The 15,333-nt window shown below is 40.4% G+C and overlaps 1 protein-coding gene across 7 annotated transcripts in view; it reads right to left on the bottom strand.

The window, feature by feature from the left end:
• The window catches only part of NOL4 (nucleolar protein 4), a 270,953-nt gene that overhangs the window by 10,519 nt on the left and 245,101 nt on the right, over positions 1 to 15,333 (bottom strand). For all 7 annotated transcript variants that reach the window (XM_075826292.1, XM_075826296.1, XM_075826291.1 and 4 more), the window contains 2 exons: positions 10,565 to 10,745; positions 1,282 to 1,374 (listed from right to left, as the gene is read on the bottom strand). In XM_075826292.1, the coding sequence (XP_075682407.1) occupies positions 1,282 to 1,374; positions 10,565 to 10,745 (274 nt within the window). The remainder of the gene's footprint in view (positions 1 to 1,281; positions 1,375 to 10,564; positions 10,746 to 15,333) is intronic.

The following is a 15,333-nucleotide window of genomic DNA, read 5'->3' as shown; positions in this document are numbered from 1 at the left end:
TGTTGCTAGTTATGTGAGCGGCACGTTATCATATCCTAAGTATTGACCAAGATACACTTGGTGCGTCGATCAAAAGATTTAGCATGAGAAACTGACAAAGAAAAAATGATCGACTTGAGGCACGTGAAGTACAAAAAATATATATACAATCTTTATTGAATAGAGACATGAGACAAGTAAAAAGATGGAAATAAGGATAAGTCACACAATAAAAAAGGACGTCACATCAATCATAAATCAGATGTGCTAATTTGGTCAACATGTTGGAAACAATAGGGTATTATGGCAGCGAATAAATAAATAGCAGCATACCTGGCTAAAACACATATATGCATATATTTCGTACAGTAGTGGCGATTTAAGTAAAATCGCCACTACTGTACGAAATATATGCATATATGTGTTTTAGCCAGGTATGCTGCTATTTATTTATTCGCTGCCATAATACCCTATTGTTTCCAACATGTTGACCAAATTAGCACATCTGATTTATGATTGATGTGACGTCCTTTTTTATTGTGTGACTTATCCTTATTTCCATCTTTTTACTTGTCTCATGTCTCTATTCAATAAAGATTGTATATATATTTTTTGTACTTCACGTGCCTCAAGTCGATCATTTTTTCTTTGTCAGTTTCTCTCCCACTCCTGAGCCTGCCACCCTGGTTGGTGGGAGATGGTGTCAGTCGAACAGGTCTGGCCTCAGGTGTGGATTGATTAATCCCAGGAGTATACCTAGACGTAGTACCTGGCAGATCCCTAACAATAGGACAATACTGTGTGAGGGCTTGGCTGCTTTGTAGCACTGCTATGTCTTTCATGTTTGCTGATGGAAATCAACTGAACTCTAGTTATGCTGTCGCCTGTAGCTGACCCATAAATACAATGGATTCCTCCACCCCGATCTGGGTTTTGACACACTCGCATACACCGAATATCCTTCATTCTGATTCCCTGGCAGCATGTCATTAAACTTTTATGTCTTTGATGCCAGGTCTTTGTGCTCCTGTGGCAGATGGGACTTCATAATGTGCGCGTGTCTGTCTTGTATTATCTTTCACTGTTTCTCATTAGGAATAATACAGAATAGATACTTTCTGCCGCATAGAATGACATATAAATAGAAAGGAAACATTATTATTATTATTATTATTATTATTATTATTATTATTTCCCAAATTCGAATACTACTGAGACTTTTTCCCTTTTCTCCTGAATACCTTGATTACATATCTGCTGGATCTTTCTGTATATTTTCTGTTCAGACATACATGGACATACCTGTATTAGAGGCAGCTGTGGCATTGCTATTGGGGCAGGATGGGCCAGTGCCTGTCGATCCCTCCTCCGTTTTCTGATTCCTGATTCCATTTACTGTAGAGGAACCAGAGATAAATAACACAATGTTTTAGCAGGGATAAAAGAAAAAGCTGGGGTCCAGTATTTAAACGAAAACGAATAGTAGAAAATAATGTTATGTTCTACCCTGTGAAATTATAATGCCAGCTAGGTGTCCCAATATTATTGTTTTTTTATGGCATAATTATTTTGGATTATTTTGAAAAATATGTATGTTTATCTTTCCACCCAAGAAAGCTCAGTGACACATAAAGTGATAATATACTATTTTGCCTATGTACTATAAATGTGCACTGTATAGTAAATAAACAAAAATATTATTTTTATAAATCTATATATTATGTATTTATAACATTTTATGATGCACAGAAGAAATTAGGTAAATGATAAACAGAATGTCTATTAAGTAACAAGAAAACCCTAATTTTTAACATCCGTACTGTGGACGGGGCATGCTGTGCTAAAAGGCAGGGGATTGATTATAGACTCACAAGGCCAGCATCGCACAAGGAGTTAATACAGAGTCATTTACCACCTGCCAACATGGCTTAAGAATTTAATTCTACATAGGCCAAGACATAAACTGAAAGGTCTGGATACTAACACGATAGTTCACATTTAATAATTTAATCAAATTTTCTTAATAGCCAGATCCCAAACAAATAATTTAGGAATAGGCTGGTGCTTAGGACATTGCTTTTTCTCATAAGTTGTAGTCACCACAGATGTTAATGGCATAGACCTATGTAGAAATGTCAACCAAAGATGAAGAGGGTGATTAAACAGTGGCCCATGTAGTGTGACACAGCAAAATAGGTGTGGCTTAATTTAAGTGGGTGTGGTATCATATGCGTAGGTCAATGAAGTTTGGACAATGCGTCATAATTTTACCGATTCCGGACCAGGCACCATTTAGCCATTTTTAGCACTTGTTAGTTAAGCGGCTATAAGGTTTTAATTTGTTGGGCTAGCAACGTGATTTTTGCGATGTTTTTTGTGATCAATGCAGGTTTACTTTCTGATCATTTTTGTACTTATAACTTCGTTTTCTTTTTCAATTTTTAGGTTAGTTGTTTGAAAAAAATAGTACAAAAATGTTTTTGCTTTTTAGCTATTTTTTTCCTTGTAATAAATAGTATTACCCTAAAATAGAACTTATTTGTGATTGCCATTGTCTACCCTAAATTGTTATATATTACATGTCTAATTTAGTGTAATTGGTTTAAGAATAGCGTTACCATAAGGCGGGGAGCATTTTTTTGGAGTGGTTTACTTTTTTTTTTATTATTATGGCCTGTACTTCAGGGGTCAGAAAAGACCTTTGTAGGGGACTTTATTATTTCATTTCATTTTTTTTACACTATACTTTTCCACTTTAACTGGCGCTGCATAGCTGGGAAATCAGCCCTGTTATAGTGACTATTGTGACTGTTAGGGTATGTTCACACGGCGGGGGTCCGTAACGGCTGAAATTACGGGGATGTTTCAGCCTGAAAACATCCCCGTAATTTCAGCCGTACCGGCATGTGCAGGCGCTTGAACGCCGCGTCAAATACGGCCGTAATTAGCGCTGCTATTCATTGGAGTCAATGAATAGCGGCTCCAATTACGGCCAAAGAAGTGACAGGTCACTTCTTCTACGCGGGCGTCTATTTACGCGCCGTCATTTGACAGCGGCGCGTAAATATACGCCTCGTGTGAACAGACAAACGTCTGCCCATTGCTTTCAATGGGCAGATGTTTGTCAGCGCTATTGAGGCACTATTTTCGGGCGTAATTCGGGGCAAAAACGCCCGATTTACGTCCGTAAATAGGCCGTGTGAACATACCCTTAGGACTGTGCTGGGTCTAGTTAATCCAAGCAGGAGACTCTTACTACTGGCATCCCGGCGATCATGTGACCAGCACTGCTTTTATTCTATACACAGCATTTATTGAGCACTGGGTACAGATAGGACAGAAGCAGTGAAAACTGCTCTGCAAGGTCCCTGGCAGCGTTACTGGCAGCTTCACGTGACGGCTAGCTGCTTGGAATAGCCATTATTTATGACACCAGCAAAGCCTGTTACAGGCAGCTAGCATTCATGAGGTGTTGCCAAGTTAACAGGCTTGTAAGGTCTCTTTAAAGACAGGGTGAGCATTTGTGATCGGGATGAGGGACAGTGAAAATCAGGTGTGCTGACACCTCTGCACATGATTGCATTAAAACTGTGGAAACAACTCTATTCAGTCATTTCTTAGCGGTTTCTTTCACTAGAGAAGCTGGTTAACAAGTACAACTGTGAGGGTAAGTCTACATGTAGCATAAATACTGCGGATTTTCCGCAACGGATTTCATTGCGGAAATCCGCAGCGTAGTACAGTAGCAGCAGAGTGGATGAGATTTGAACAAATCTCATCCACACGCTGCGTAAAAAAAAAACACTGACTGGTAAGTATGGCCTTTATTTTAAATCATGGACAACCCCTTTAACATGCATATATAGAAGTGCATTTTAACCCATATTATGCGGCAGATTTCAGCCTTTACAATCCAAGGTGAAATCCACGACAGATAGGACATGCTGTATGTTTGAAAGTCCACAATATACACTGAAATCCATGTGGACTTTTTCTGCAGCAAGTGAATGAGGTTTAGCTTCCATGAATAATGGTTGGTAAAATATTTTTATACAACCAGTACAAACGGTTGAAATTGGCCATTTAGGGTTGGTAGTAGTCACACCCTTACTGTGCCAACGTGTTTCAACAGAATCCATAGGGGATACATATAGGGGTGCTGATAGAAAGCTCATTGGTAAGAATGAATTTCACCGTTGGCATTAGTAACCTAAAAGATGTTGGTGTCCACAGTGCTCAGTACCAGGATGTGCTTACATACATACACAATATGGTTGGAACCCACCCTTGAATGTTATTGTGGGGAGGAGGGGGTGTCCAGTCACCATAGAGACAATTACAAATGAGGATTCTCAGCACTTGGTCTGTGTGATGTTCAGTAGAGAAGTAGATCATTAATCAAGAAGTGATCCATGACTAGATCCAGTACTAAAGTCTACTCTACCAACTAAAACAGAACGGGAAAATTGCCCCCATTTCACAGGCACAAAACTGACAAACAACATACTTAATACCCAGTATGTGAGAACAAATGCAAGACCCACTGAATGCAATGAAAACGTCATGTAGATCAGGTATAACGTGGTTATGTGGATTGTGGGTAAGTAACTTGAGTGCTGTCCAGATCCCATGGTTATTTTAATTTGCCAGTGACGGTATTTTATATTGAATCTACTTCAAGAAAACCATAAATGCCAGCTCCTACAATTGTAATTATTGATGAGTGACCGAAAGCATTAGCTATGTAGCCACAAAGGTTAAATCATTTACAATGACTTGAATTCCCACAAAAATCAATATTTGTCAGTGCTTTCCACAGCAGTCACATTACTGCACAATTGGAATTAATTTGTTATTTAACGCTTCGTATTATGCACTGCAATCGGTGGAAAGGTCAGGTCAGTTTGCAATAGGAATGCCGCATCTCCTCAACACATTACACACCAGTTGTGGGACCGGCCCTCTGGGTACAACGCTGCGCCTATTAATGCCCCTGGTTTTAAAATAGGATGTCCAACAAACTCATATAGGTTTGCTGGTGAGGTGTCACATACTTTGAGCCAGATCATGTAAGTAGGGTTGACTTTCTAATGCATACTAGCTGAAAAGAATATTCCATAGATAGTTCCTGGCCACTTCCTTAAAGGGGTTTTCCCACCTTTAGAGGTGAGGAAATATTACTAGGATATGACATCCCTACATGATCATGGGGGTCAGACTGTCAGCACCTCCACTGAAACTCAGAATGAAGGAGCTGTGCAGAGAAAAAGCTGAAGGGAATCTGACCCCTTCTTTATGAGCTGAAAATACCCCTCTAAGCTTTCTGAGCAAACTATATTAGAAATATATGCATACAGCCCAATTTAAATCAGAACCTGAACATCCAGGTGTGGCTGCAGTGGAACTCAATATCCCACTCTTCCCCCTCCAGATCAAACTCTAGAGGGTCCATCAAACTGAGATTTGAGAAGCTATTTGGTGGAGTCCTTGCCCTGGAGAGCTGCTTCAGATGGCCCCAGGCCTCACTTGAAGGAAATATTGAGGTCGCCAGTGGTATTCATTCCCTGACATGCAAATAAAGGGCTCTACAGCGCCAAAGAGTAAAAAATAGATATATATTTTTCAACCCCTATTTAGTCAGTCAGCAAAAGCAAATAATTGGTGACCACAGTATTTCCTTCATTTAATAGAGACAACTAACCGCTCTACATTGAGTCGCTGCCATCTCCTCATATCTCATAGATCCTTGAAAATGTGACATGAATGGAGTGGTATTTTAGGCTGAACTGTAGTCATACCTGAAGTTTTGACTAAAGCCTTTAATATACACAGCCACAATATATTTGTCTACCAAGGCAACCAAGTTCTGGATACTTTGCTCCTAGTGACACAGCATGTAATGAAGAGTTAACCCATTAATGACCAGGCCATTTTTATTTTATTCCCTCCCCGTGCTTCCAAGACACATAACCAGTGGCAGATCATCATAGGGGTGTTTGGGGCAGCTGCTAGGGGCCCGAAGCTCCCGAGGGGCCCATGGCCCAATGTACATTGCAGTTTTGTTGCGTTTTTTGCCGCAAAAACCACGACAAAACTGCATTGTGTATGTCCTGCAGACATTAGGTCAGATGACCCAATGTTTGCAGTTCTTGTTACTGTTGAAAGACCTGCAGGTCAAATGAACATGTAGCCAGAACCAAGTACAGCAGCAAGACTACATAGAGAAGACTGTAAGCTGCTATGTAAGTATAAGGGGGATGGATTGGTTTAAGGGGTCTGTATTTAGGGGTCTGGCCTGGGGTCTGTATTAGTTTAAGGGGTCGGGGGTCTGGTCTGGGTCTGTATTAGTTTAGGGGTCTTTATTTAGGGGGTCTGTGGTCTATAGTAGTTTAAGGGGTATGGGGTCTCTATTAGTTTAGGTCGTCAGGTCTTCGGGTCTGGTCTGAGGTCTGTATTTAAGGGGTCTGGTCTAGGGTCTGTATTTATTGTGCTTGTTCTGGGGTCTGTATTTGTTTAGGGAGGTCTGGTCTGGGGGATTGCAATCGTTTAGAAGGTTTGGGGTCTGCATGTATTCTAGGGTCTGGTCTGGGGTTTGAATTTGCTTAGGGATCTGGTCTGGGGTATGGAACAATTTAGGGGGTTTGGTGTCAGAATTTTTGCCTTTCTTTAGTGCTTTTGCTGGAAATGTCTGCAGAATTGAGAGGCAGTCTGCAGGTCTCGGCAGTTAACAGAAGTTGACATAATGGTTTGTGTCAGATGGAGAAAAAAAAGAAAACTACTCCCATCAGAGAAGATGTCACCTGTGAGTCACTAGATTTATAGGGGATCTGTCCCCTCTCCTGACATGGCTGTTATAAGAAATCCTTGTATTTCAAAAAAGCTCTATGTGTAGCCCAGGTCTAATAGACTAATTGGTGTTACTATTCCCCTTGTCAGGAGGCTGTGTCTCTACACAACCTGATGCTGTCAGCGATGGTTGGAGACTGTCAGTATGTAGGGACACAGCCCTTTGACAAGGGAAATTGTAACACCCATTTGTCAATGCTCGCACAGAAAGGTGGTGTTGACTATAGACACTGAATGGCAGAGCGGCGGTGGAGAAGGGGGGGAACAGCCCAGGGCCTATGGTCTACTTAATTCGCCACTGCACATAACGTTTATATTTTTCCGTCAACATACGTAGCCGTATGAGGGTTTGTTTGTTGCAGGACGAGTTGTAGTTTTTAATACACCATTTAATGTACCATATGTTGTGCTGAAAAACTAAAAACAAATTCTTTGTGGGGTAGAATTAAAAAAAAAAACAAAAAAAAAAACAGCATTAGCTTTATTGATTTTTTAGTTCCGTTTTATGGCGTTCACCAAGCGGTAAAAACAAAACGTTAACTATATTCTTTGGGTCAATACGATTAAGACGATACTAAATTTATATAGTTCTTTTTGATGTTTTACCACTTTTACAAATTGAAAAAATATTTATAAAAAAATCTTTTTTTTTTCTGTGCTAGTTTGGATACCCATAACTTTTTAAATTTTTCCAGCAATGAAGCGGTGTGAGGGCCTGTTATTGCATAGCGTGCTGTATTATTATTTTTTTTCACCATATTCACCGCGTGGCATAAATAGCGTTATATTTTAATAGTTCAGACTTTTACAGATGCTGCGATACCAATTATGTTTATTTTTTATTATTTATATTATTTTACAGTAAACATGGTAAACGGTTTTTTTTACTTTTAGTTTTTAGAAATTTAAAATGACTTTTCAATTTTTATTTTTAGTCCCAATAGGGGACTTAAAAATTCAATTGTTCGATCGCTTATACAATACATTGCAATACTCATGTATTGCACTGTTAAGTCATTTTTAACAGTCTCCTATTAGCCCTGCCTGGTTGGGGTTTATTAAAAGGACCAAGAAGGCAGACCTGGGGGCATCGTTGTGGAGGGGCCAATTTGATGATGGAGGAAGCCCTCCATCTATATTTGACCGCTTAGATGCTGCTGTCGCTAAGTGGTTACACAGCCTGGATCTGAGTTATTTCGGATCCCGGCCGTTAGAGCGAGGTAACACATAGCACCTGAGCCTGTTCCATACGTCTTCCCCCCGGCAATGACGTACAGTTTCGTCACTGGTCATTAAGGGGACACTCCAGGCAAAACTGATGCACTTTTTTATGTCTAGTGCATGGCCTGAAGGGACGGTGCATGCCTTCTCTATTAAGTGTTTTTTGAATTCTTGAATCCAGCCGAGCATTAAACTTGACCTAGTATATCAATTTTACCTGGAGTGTTTCTTTAACTCCTTAAAGAGGCTCTGTCACCACATTATAAGTGCCCTGTCTCCTACATAAGGAGATCGGCGCTATAATGTAGGTGACAGTAATGCTTTTTATTTAGAAAAACTATTTTAAACCACTTTATTAGCGATTTTTAGCTTTATGCTAATGAGTTTCTTAATGCCCAAGTGGGCGTGTTTTCACTTTCGACCAAGTGGGCGTTGTACAGAGTGTATGACGCTGACCAATCAGTGACCAGTCAGCGTCATGCACTCCTCTCCATTCATTTACACAGCAGCATCGCGTTCTTACTAGAACACGATGTGAAGCCACATACAAACACACATTAATGTTAATCAAGTGTCCTGATAATGAATATTAGCCTGGACCTCATGTGTATTCAGAATCCTGACACTTCTGAATCTTTTCTGTGAGATTCCAGCAAGCCACGCGTAATCTCGTGAGATTACGAGGTAGACGTCAGATGCCGGTCCAACCTCTGGGACCCGCACCTATCTCTAGAACGGGGCCCCCTAAACCCCGTTCTACCTCTTTTGTGTTGTGGCTGAAGCTTGTGATTCCCGACCATGAAGAAGAAAACAGCGTAGTTCGCTGAGTTATGCTGTTTCCGCAAGTCTTTAAGAACTGAATAGTAGTTACGGAAACAGCATAACTTGCATGCTACGCTACTTCCGTAACTGCCATTCACTACTATGGGAGTTACGGAAACAGCGCAGCTCAGCGTGTTTGGTCGGAAATCAGCCGGAACAAAGAGAGGTAAAACGGGGTTTTGGGTGCCGTTCTAGAGATAGGTGCGGGTCCCTTTAAGTAAGTCGGAACAACTTACTGCTGCGAGCACTTCTTTTCAAAAGTTACCAAAGAGTCGACTGCTCCAGACTGACCAACACAGTAGGAACATCATCAATAACGGCTAACATCACACGCCTCGCAAACGAGAGCCCGTTCCAGCCATCACATTAGGGGTGAGTTAATTAAATGTTTGACGAAATATAGCAGGGTAATTTTTACGTTGATAATTTTGTATTGCCTGCGAATGATGTTATAAACATCCAAATGGCCGTTGGCAGAAAAAAGGTTCCCCACCCCTGGTTCAGAGGTATGCTTGCTGTTAGATTGTAGAATTAGAGCAGTGTTTTCAGAAGTAATGCGGGCGTTTTACGCCTCGAATTACGCCTGAAAAACGCCCCTAATATGCCTACAAACATCTGCCCATTGCTTTCAATGGGAATTACGATGTTCTGTTCCCATGAGCCTTTATTTTACCCGTCGCTGTCAAAATACGGCGTGTAAAATGACGACTCGTCAAAAGAAGTGCAGGACACTTCTTGGGACGTTTTTGCAGGCGTTTTTCATTGACACTATGGAAAACAGCTCCAAAAAAGGCCGTAAAATACGCAGTGAAAATCGTGAGTGGCTTAAAAAACTTCTGAAAATCAGGAACTGTTTTCCCTTGAAAACAGCTCCGTATTTTCAGACGTTTTTGAGTTTGCGTGTGAACATACCCTCAAGAATTAAATGTGAGACAAATATATAGTTGGGACAAGTATATAGTTATGAACTTAGATGTGATTCATAACCGGTAGATACACAGGGCCCTATGTCACCGAAGCAGTCAGTCATGCTGATCTGACGTACTCGTGTTTGAGCGCAAGATACAGCTTGTATTTATCCAGGTTACATAGAAGCTGTATCTCAAACAGCAATTAAAGAGTTTCTTAAAACACTGTGATACATTGTTTTATATTTAAAAAATAAAGTGTTCAAAGGTTTACATAGTGTTTAAGTTGAGGTGTAATGAATTTGGAACCCTTTTAAAAAAATATATCAGAGCAGCAGGCGTCCGGATAAATGGTCAGAATTCAGACTCCCGAAGCCCTGTGTCTTCAAGGTTCTCCAAGAAGATTTGAGTTGAGTATATGCTTTAAATGTTAGTGCATACAGATGTTTACATGACTTAAAGTGGCTATACTATGTTACCAACAATTTTACACTGTAGTCTAAATGTAACAGATTTTTTTTGTGCCTGCAGAAAATGTTCAGTCACGAAATGTACAACATTGAACTTAGTCTTTCATGTTGCAGTAAGCAATACAACAACCTGCATTTAATTTTTAGAGGCTGCTTAACTGGCAGCAAGAAATCTAAAAATCACTTACATGAGGGCAATGCCAGTGTGAAATATTACATGCTACATGTGACCCAAGTGGATTATTATATGACTATTTTATTGTAAACATTAAAACTGCATGCAATGAAATCTGCAGGAGAAATGCCAATGAAACTCACCACTGTTAGAAGTATCTGAGAGATTTAGTAGGCCTCCTCCTAGCCCCCGGTAGCTATGGTAACTGTAAGTCCCATTCCCATTGATGTATAACACTTCTTGCGTGCTGGATACAGCGGACGTGGAGTAAGTGACCTGTGCGGTTTCTTGTTTGAGTGGTTTATCGGGTAGTGCTGGTTCATCCTGCAAAGACAAGGTGTGAACATGTATATCAGCTCAATTATAATTATGTATATACATATATATATATATATATATATATATATATATATATATATATATATATATATAGCATTTGTGCAGTATTTTTAGAATACAGTGGTTCTGTACATGCTGTGCTGTGATAAAACACGTAATGCTATGCGTGGTTTATAAAATATATACCTTTGATTTATTACATTAAAATAGCATTTCCCTTACAATCATAATAGTACTTTAAAAAATGTATTAATTAAATCAAATATTGGACTCTGTTCACACTAGTGCGGCTCTTCGTTGCATCGAGTTTCCAATTCTGCAGCACTATTTTTACTCTAAAAAAAAAAAGAAGCATAATCCAACAGACCCGGCTGTAAGTCAATGGGACCCATCAGTGTTCTGTCTATTAATGCTGTTATGGCTAAGAATGGAGTCCAAGGCACTACAGTGAATGTCCCGAACTTGTCCTCTTGTGCAAATTAGTGTACTATTCCATTTAGTTGTATATGAGTTATTTAATGCAGGGTTCCCTAACCAGTGACCCAGGAACGAACAGGTGATGCTCGGAATTGCATGTGGCTCCCCATCTCTTGGCAGCCTCTAGTCGTGCCAGGGAAGACATAATAGCATTACTAGAATCACAGCTATAAACCCGCCACTAAACACTAGGGTTAAAACCCTATCTATTGATCATATCTTTAAAAGAACGGGGCCCCCTAAACCCTGTTTTACCTCTTTGTGTTGTGGCTGAAGCTTGTGATTCCCGACCAATAAGTAGATTTTTCCCTTTTAATACTCAGTGTGGCTCAACACCATTTGTTTAGATGCTGGATTTCCAAATTTAGGGGCCATTTCCCTGCCCAAATTTCCAAATCCCTGATTAGCATATAAGTTTTCATTATTGCGCAGTATTCCCTTCTGCTCCCTCTTTCTTTCTACTCCATCTGTTTTAGGGCTTGTCCACACGTAACGGAATTGCTGCAGAAAATTTCAGCAGCAATTCCGCAGAAACTAGAAGGATTTCCGCTGCGGAAAAACCGCACCATTTCCTGCGTTATTTACTGCAGAAAATGGTGTGGATTTTACTGATTTTTCCTCAATGTTGGGAGATGGTGACATCTCCTCTAAAAACGCAGCAATTAAGTCCACTTTCCGCAGCAGGAATTGACATGCAGCGGTACGAAAAATTCGCACTGCAGGTCAATTTCTGGTCGGAAGTTTTACGCAGCATGTGGATGAGATTTGTTAAATCTCACCTACTTTGCCACTACTGTATTCTGCTGCATAGTTTCTGTCTACAATTCCGGACGGAAGATACGCAGCAATGCCGCTACGTGTGGACAAGCCCTTAGTATCACTGCAATTCAGTAGTTCTAGCATTATATTTATGAATCAGGATAAACAGAGCTGTAGGTCCTATTTATAAAGGGGCTTGATGGGATTATTAGTATTGCGGTAGGAAACAGAAAAAAGGGAAATTAAATAATCGGATCATTTCTTTTTAGAAAATTGGATTATGAATAAGCAATGCAGAACGTATAACTGCGAGGGATAGCTGGAACACTTGCTTGCATTGCCTACCATTTCCCTGACATATAAAGTAATTTTGGAACAGATCTGCATCTTTCTTGGAAAATACTCCTTGCTCCAGGGGTGAACATAGAATAGGGGGTCTTACATTATGCTGCCGGGTTTTGCCACCCTGTACAGAAGGGCCTGGTGTTTTTCTTCCCTCTCTACCACCTTTCAGCGTCTTCTGCAGTGGCAGTACACTTTATTTATCTACCTCTCCATAAATTATTTTATTATACTATATGTAGCACAGTTTTAACTCCATCCATTTGTCCCTTTTAGATCAAGGTTAAAAGCTACACATTAGTCGCAGATAAAAGGTTATTTACTGTATATACCACAATAACCCTATACCCCCACCAGGAACGACTTGCGTTTAATAGTGAAGATCTGAGATTTTCTATAGACAAGGTCAATTACGTAGAAGAACAGCGAATAGATGACCATGAGATTTGGCTGCAACATTTACTAGGCAGAGTTTTTCAAAGGGTGGAAACAGGCGTAACTAGAATTCATAGGGCCCCTTAGCAAACTGAGATGGGCCCCCACCACCTAGTGAGAGGAAACTGAAACAGCAGCATAAGTAGCCATAAAGGTATCTAGGATAAAGGATAATAGCGCCATGAATCAGAGAACACAGATAATAGTGCTAGATAGCAGAAAGCCACCAACTTCCCCAAAAAAAGGAACAATGTTTTTGACCTGAGTGGGCCCCCTTAACCTCTGGGCCACATAGCAGCTGCTACAGCTATAGTCACGCCCATGGGTGGGAAGAAAAACAGGTATAACATGTCTTCCTCCACAAAGGCTAAAATAGAAAGCGGTATACACAAAGATGGCAGCTTAATGTAGTCTGATCATTAAACAGCTTTCAAGTATGCAATTTGCCATAAAACACCAAGAAGTAATTTAGTTCTAGTATTACTGTTACATAGCCTTGGCATCCATAAATTTAATTTTTTGTTTCTATGGAGAATAATAATTCAGACTGTAGATAAAAACAAAATACAATATACTACACATGTAATAAAGAAATAGTCTACAATCTTTATAGAGGTAACGCTTTAGGTAGCAGCATAACTAGGAGGGGGCTGCCAGGTACCGGGGAAGGAGCTCCAATAAGCCACTCTACCTTGGCCAGGGAATATAGATACTGGGCTAGGGCAGCACTGGGCCAATGGAAGCCTAGGGATGACTGTTATGGGCTATGGTGCAGAAGCTATATTCAGGCTCCCCACATATAATGGTCAATGATGTCCCATGATGTCATCATGCAGTACAGGATCTACATACATTGCACTATAAAAATTAATCAGGTGACATACATCACTGTGATATGGCATTATGCATTGCTTACTCATACTGCTGTTTTCTCATGTGTAAGAAGACCCTATGGGATCCCAAGTATAATAACCTAGAAATGACTCCAGCCTCGAGTGCTACACCACTGCACCTTCAGATGAAGCACAGTTGTATGTGTCAAATGAGCTCAGGGATCAATGGTAACACTCTTCATATAGTCACCAACTGTCCCTCATCTCCAATAATGTGCCAAGTTAAGAACAAATCTGCCCAAATATACAAAAATACCCTTGCTTTTGTATATATTAGATTCAATTCTTGTGAAGTTATTTATGTTCTTCATGACTTTCTCATTGGTATTAATTGAAGAACATTATTTACAAAGCGAAAATTCTTTCAGAAGCAAATCCAGTTACACCTTTACACCTCTTGATCCAGCTTTCTGGGATGACATCTTGTCCCATGGGACAAAGTGTAGGATTAGGATCTGATCCTACCTATAGTAAGGTGTAATTATTGCTGAAGATACTATTTTGTACTTCTTGTTCATGACACTAATTGTATTATTTTGTTCTGTGGTAGGAATGCATTATGAAGATTTTTGTGGAGACTCGTCTGACATACAGTGGAGGAAATAAGTATTTGATCCCTTGCTGGTTTTGTAAGTTTGCCCACTGTCAAAGACATGAACAGTCTAGAATTTTTAGGCTAGATTAATTTTACCAGTGAGAGATAGATTATATAAAAAAAAAAAAAGAAAATCACATTGTCAAAATTATATATATTTATTTGCATTGTGCACAGAGAAATAAGTATTTGATCCCTTTGGCAAACAAGACTTAATACTTGGTGGCAAAACCCTTGTTGGCAAGCACAGCAGTCAGACTTTTTTGTAGTTGATGATGAGGTTTGGACACATGTTAGATGGAATTTTGGCCCACTCCTCTTTGCAGATCATCTGTAAATCATTAAGATTTCGAGGCTGTCGCTTGGCAACTCCGATCTTCAGCTCCCTCCATAAGTTTTCGATGGGATTAAGGTCTGGAGACTGGCTAGGCCACTCCATGACCTTAATGTGCTTCTTTTTGAGCCACTCCTTTGTTGCCTTGGCTGTATGTTTCGGGTCATTGTCGTGCTGGAAGACCCAGCCACGAGCCATTTTTAATGTCCTGGTGGAGGGAAGAAGGTTGTCACTCAGGATTTGACGGTACATGGCTCCATCCATTCTCGCATTGATGCGGTGAAGTAGTCCTGTGCCCTTAGCAGAGAAACACCCCCAAAACATAATGTTTCCACCTCCATGCTTGACAGTGGGGACGGTGTTCTTTGGGTCATAGGCAGCATTTCTCTTCCTCCAAAAATGGCGAGTTGAGTTAATGCGAAAAAGCTCAATTTTAGTCTCATTTGACCACAGCACCTTCTCCCAATCACTCTCAGAATCATCCAGATGTTCATTTGCAAACTTCAGACGGGCCTGTACATGTGCCTTCTTGAGCAGGGGGACCTTGCGGGCACTGCAGGATTTTAATCCATTACGGCGTAATGAGTTACCAATGGTTTTCTTGGTGACTGTGGTCCCAGCTGCCTTGAGATCATTAACAAGTTCCCCCCGTGCAGTTTTCGGCTGAGCTCTCACCTTCCTCAGGATCAAGGATACCCCACGAGGTGAGATTTTGCATGGAGCCCCAAATCGATGTCG

The sequence above is a fragment of the Rhinoderma darwinii genome, chromosome 5 (assembly GCF_050947455.1).
Source record: "Rhinoderma darwinii isolate aRhiDar2 chromosome 5, aRhiDar2.hap1, whole genome shotgun sequence".
In the NCBI taxonomy this organism is placed as follows: domain Eukaryota; kingdom Metazoa; phylum Chordata; class Amphibia; order Anura; family Rhinodermatidae; genus Rhinoderma; species Rhinoderma darwinii.
The sequence above is the reverse complement of the archived record's forward strand: the minus strand, read 5'-3'. Positions and strand labels throughout refer to the sequence as shown.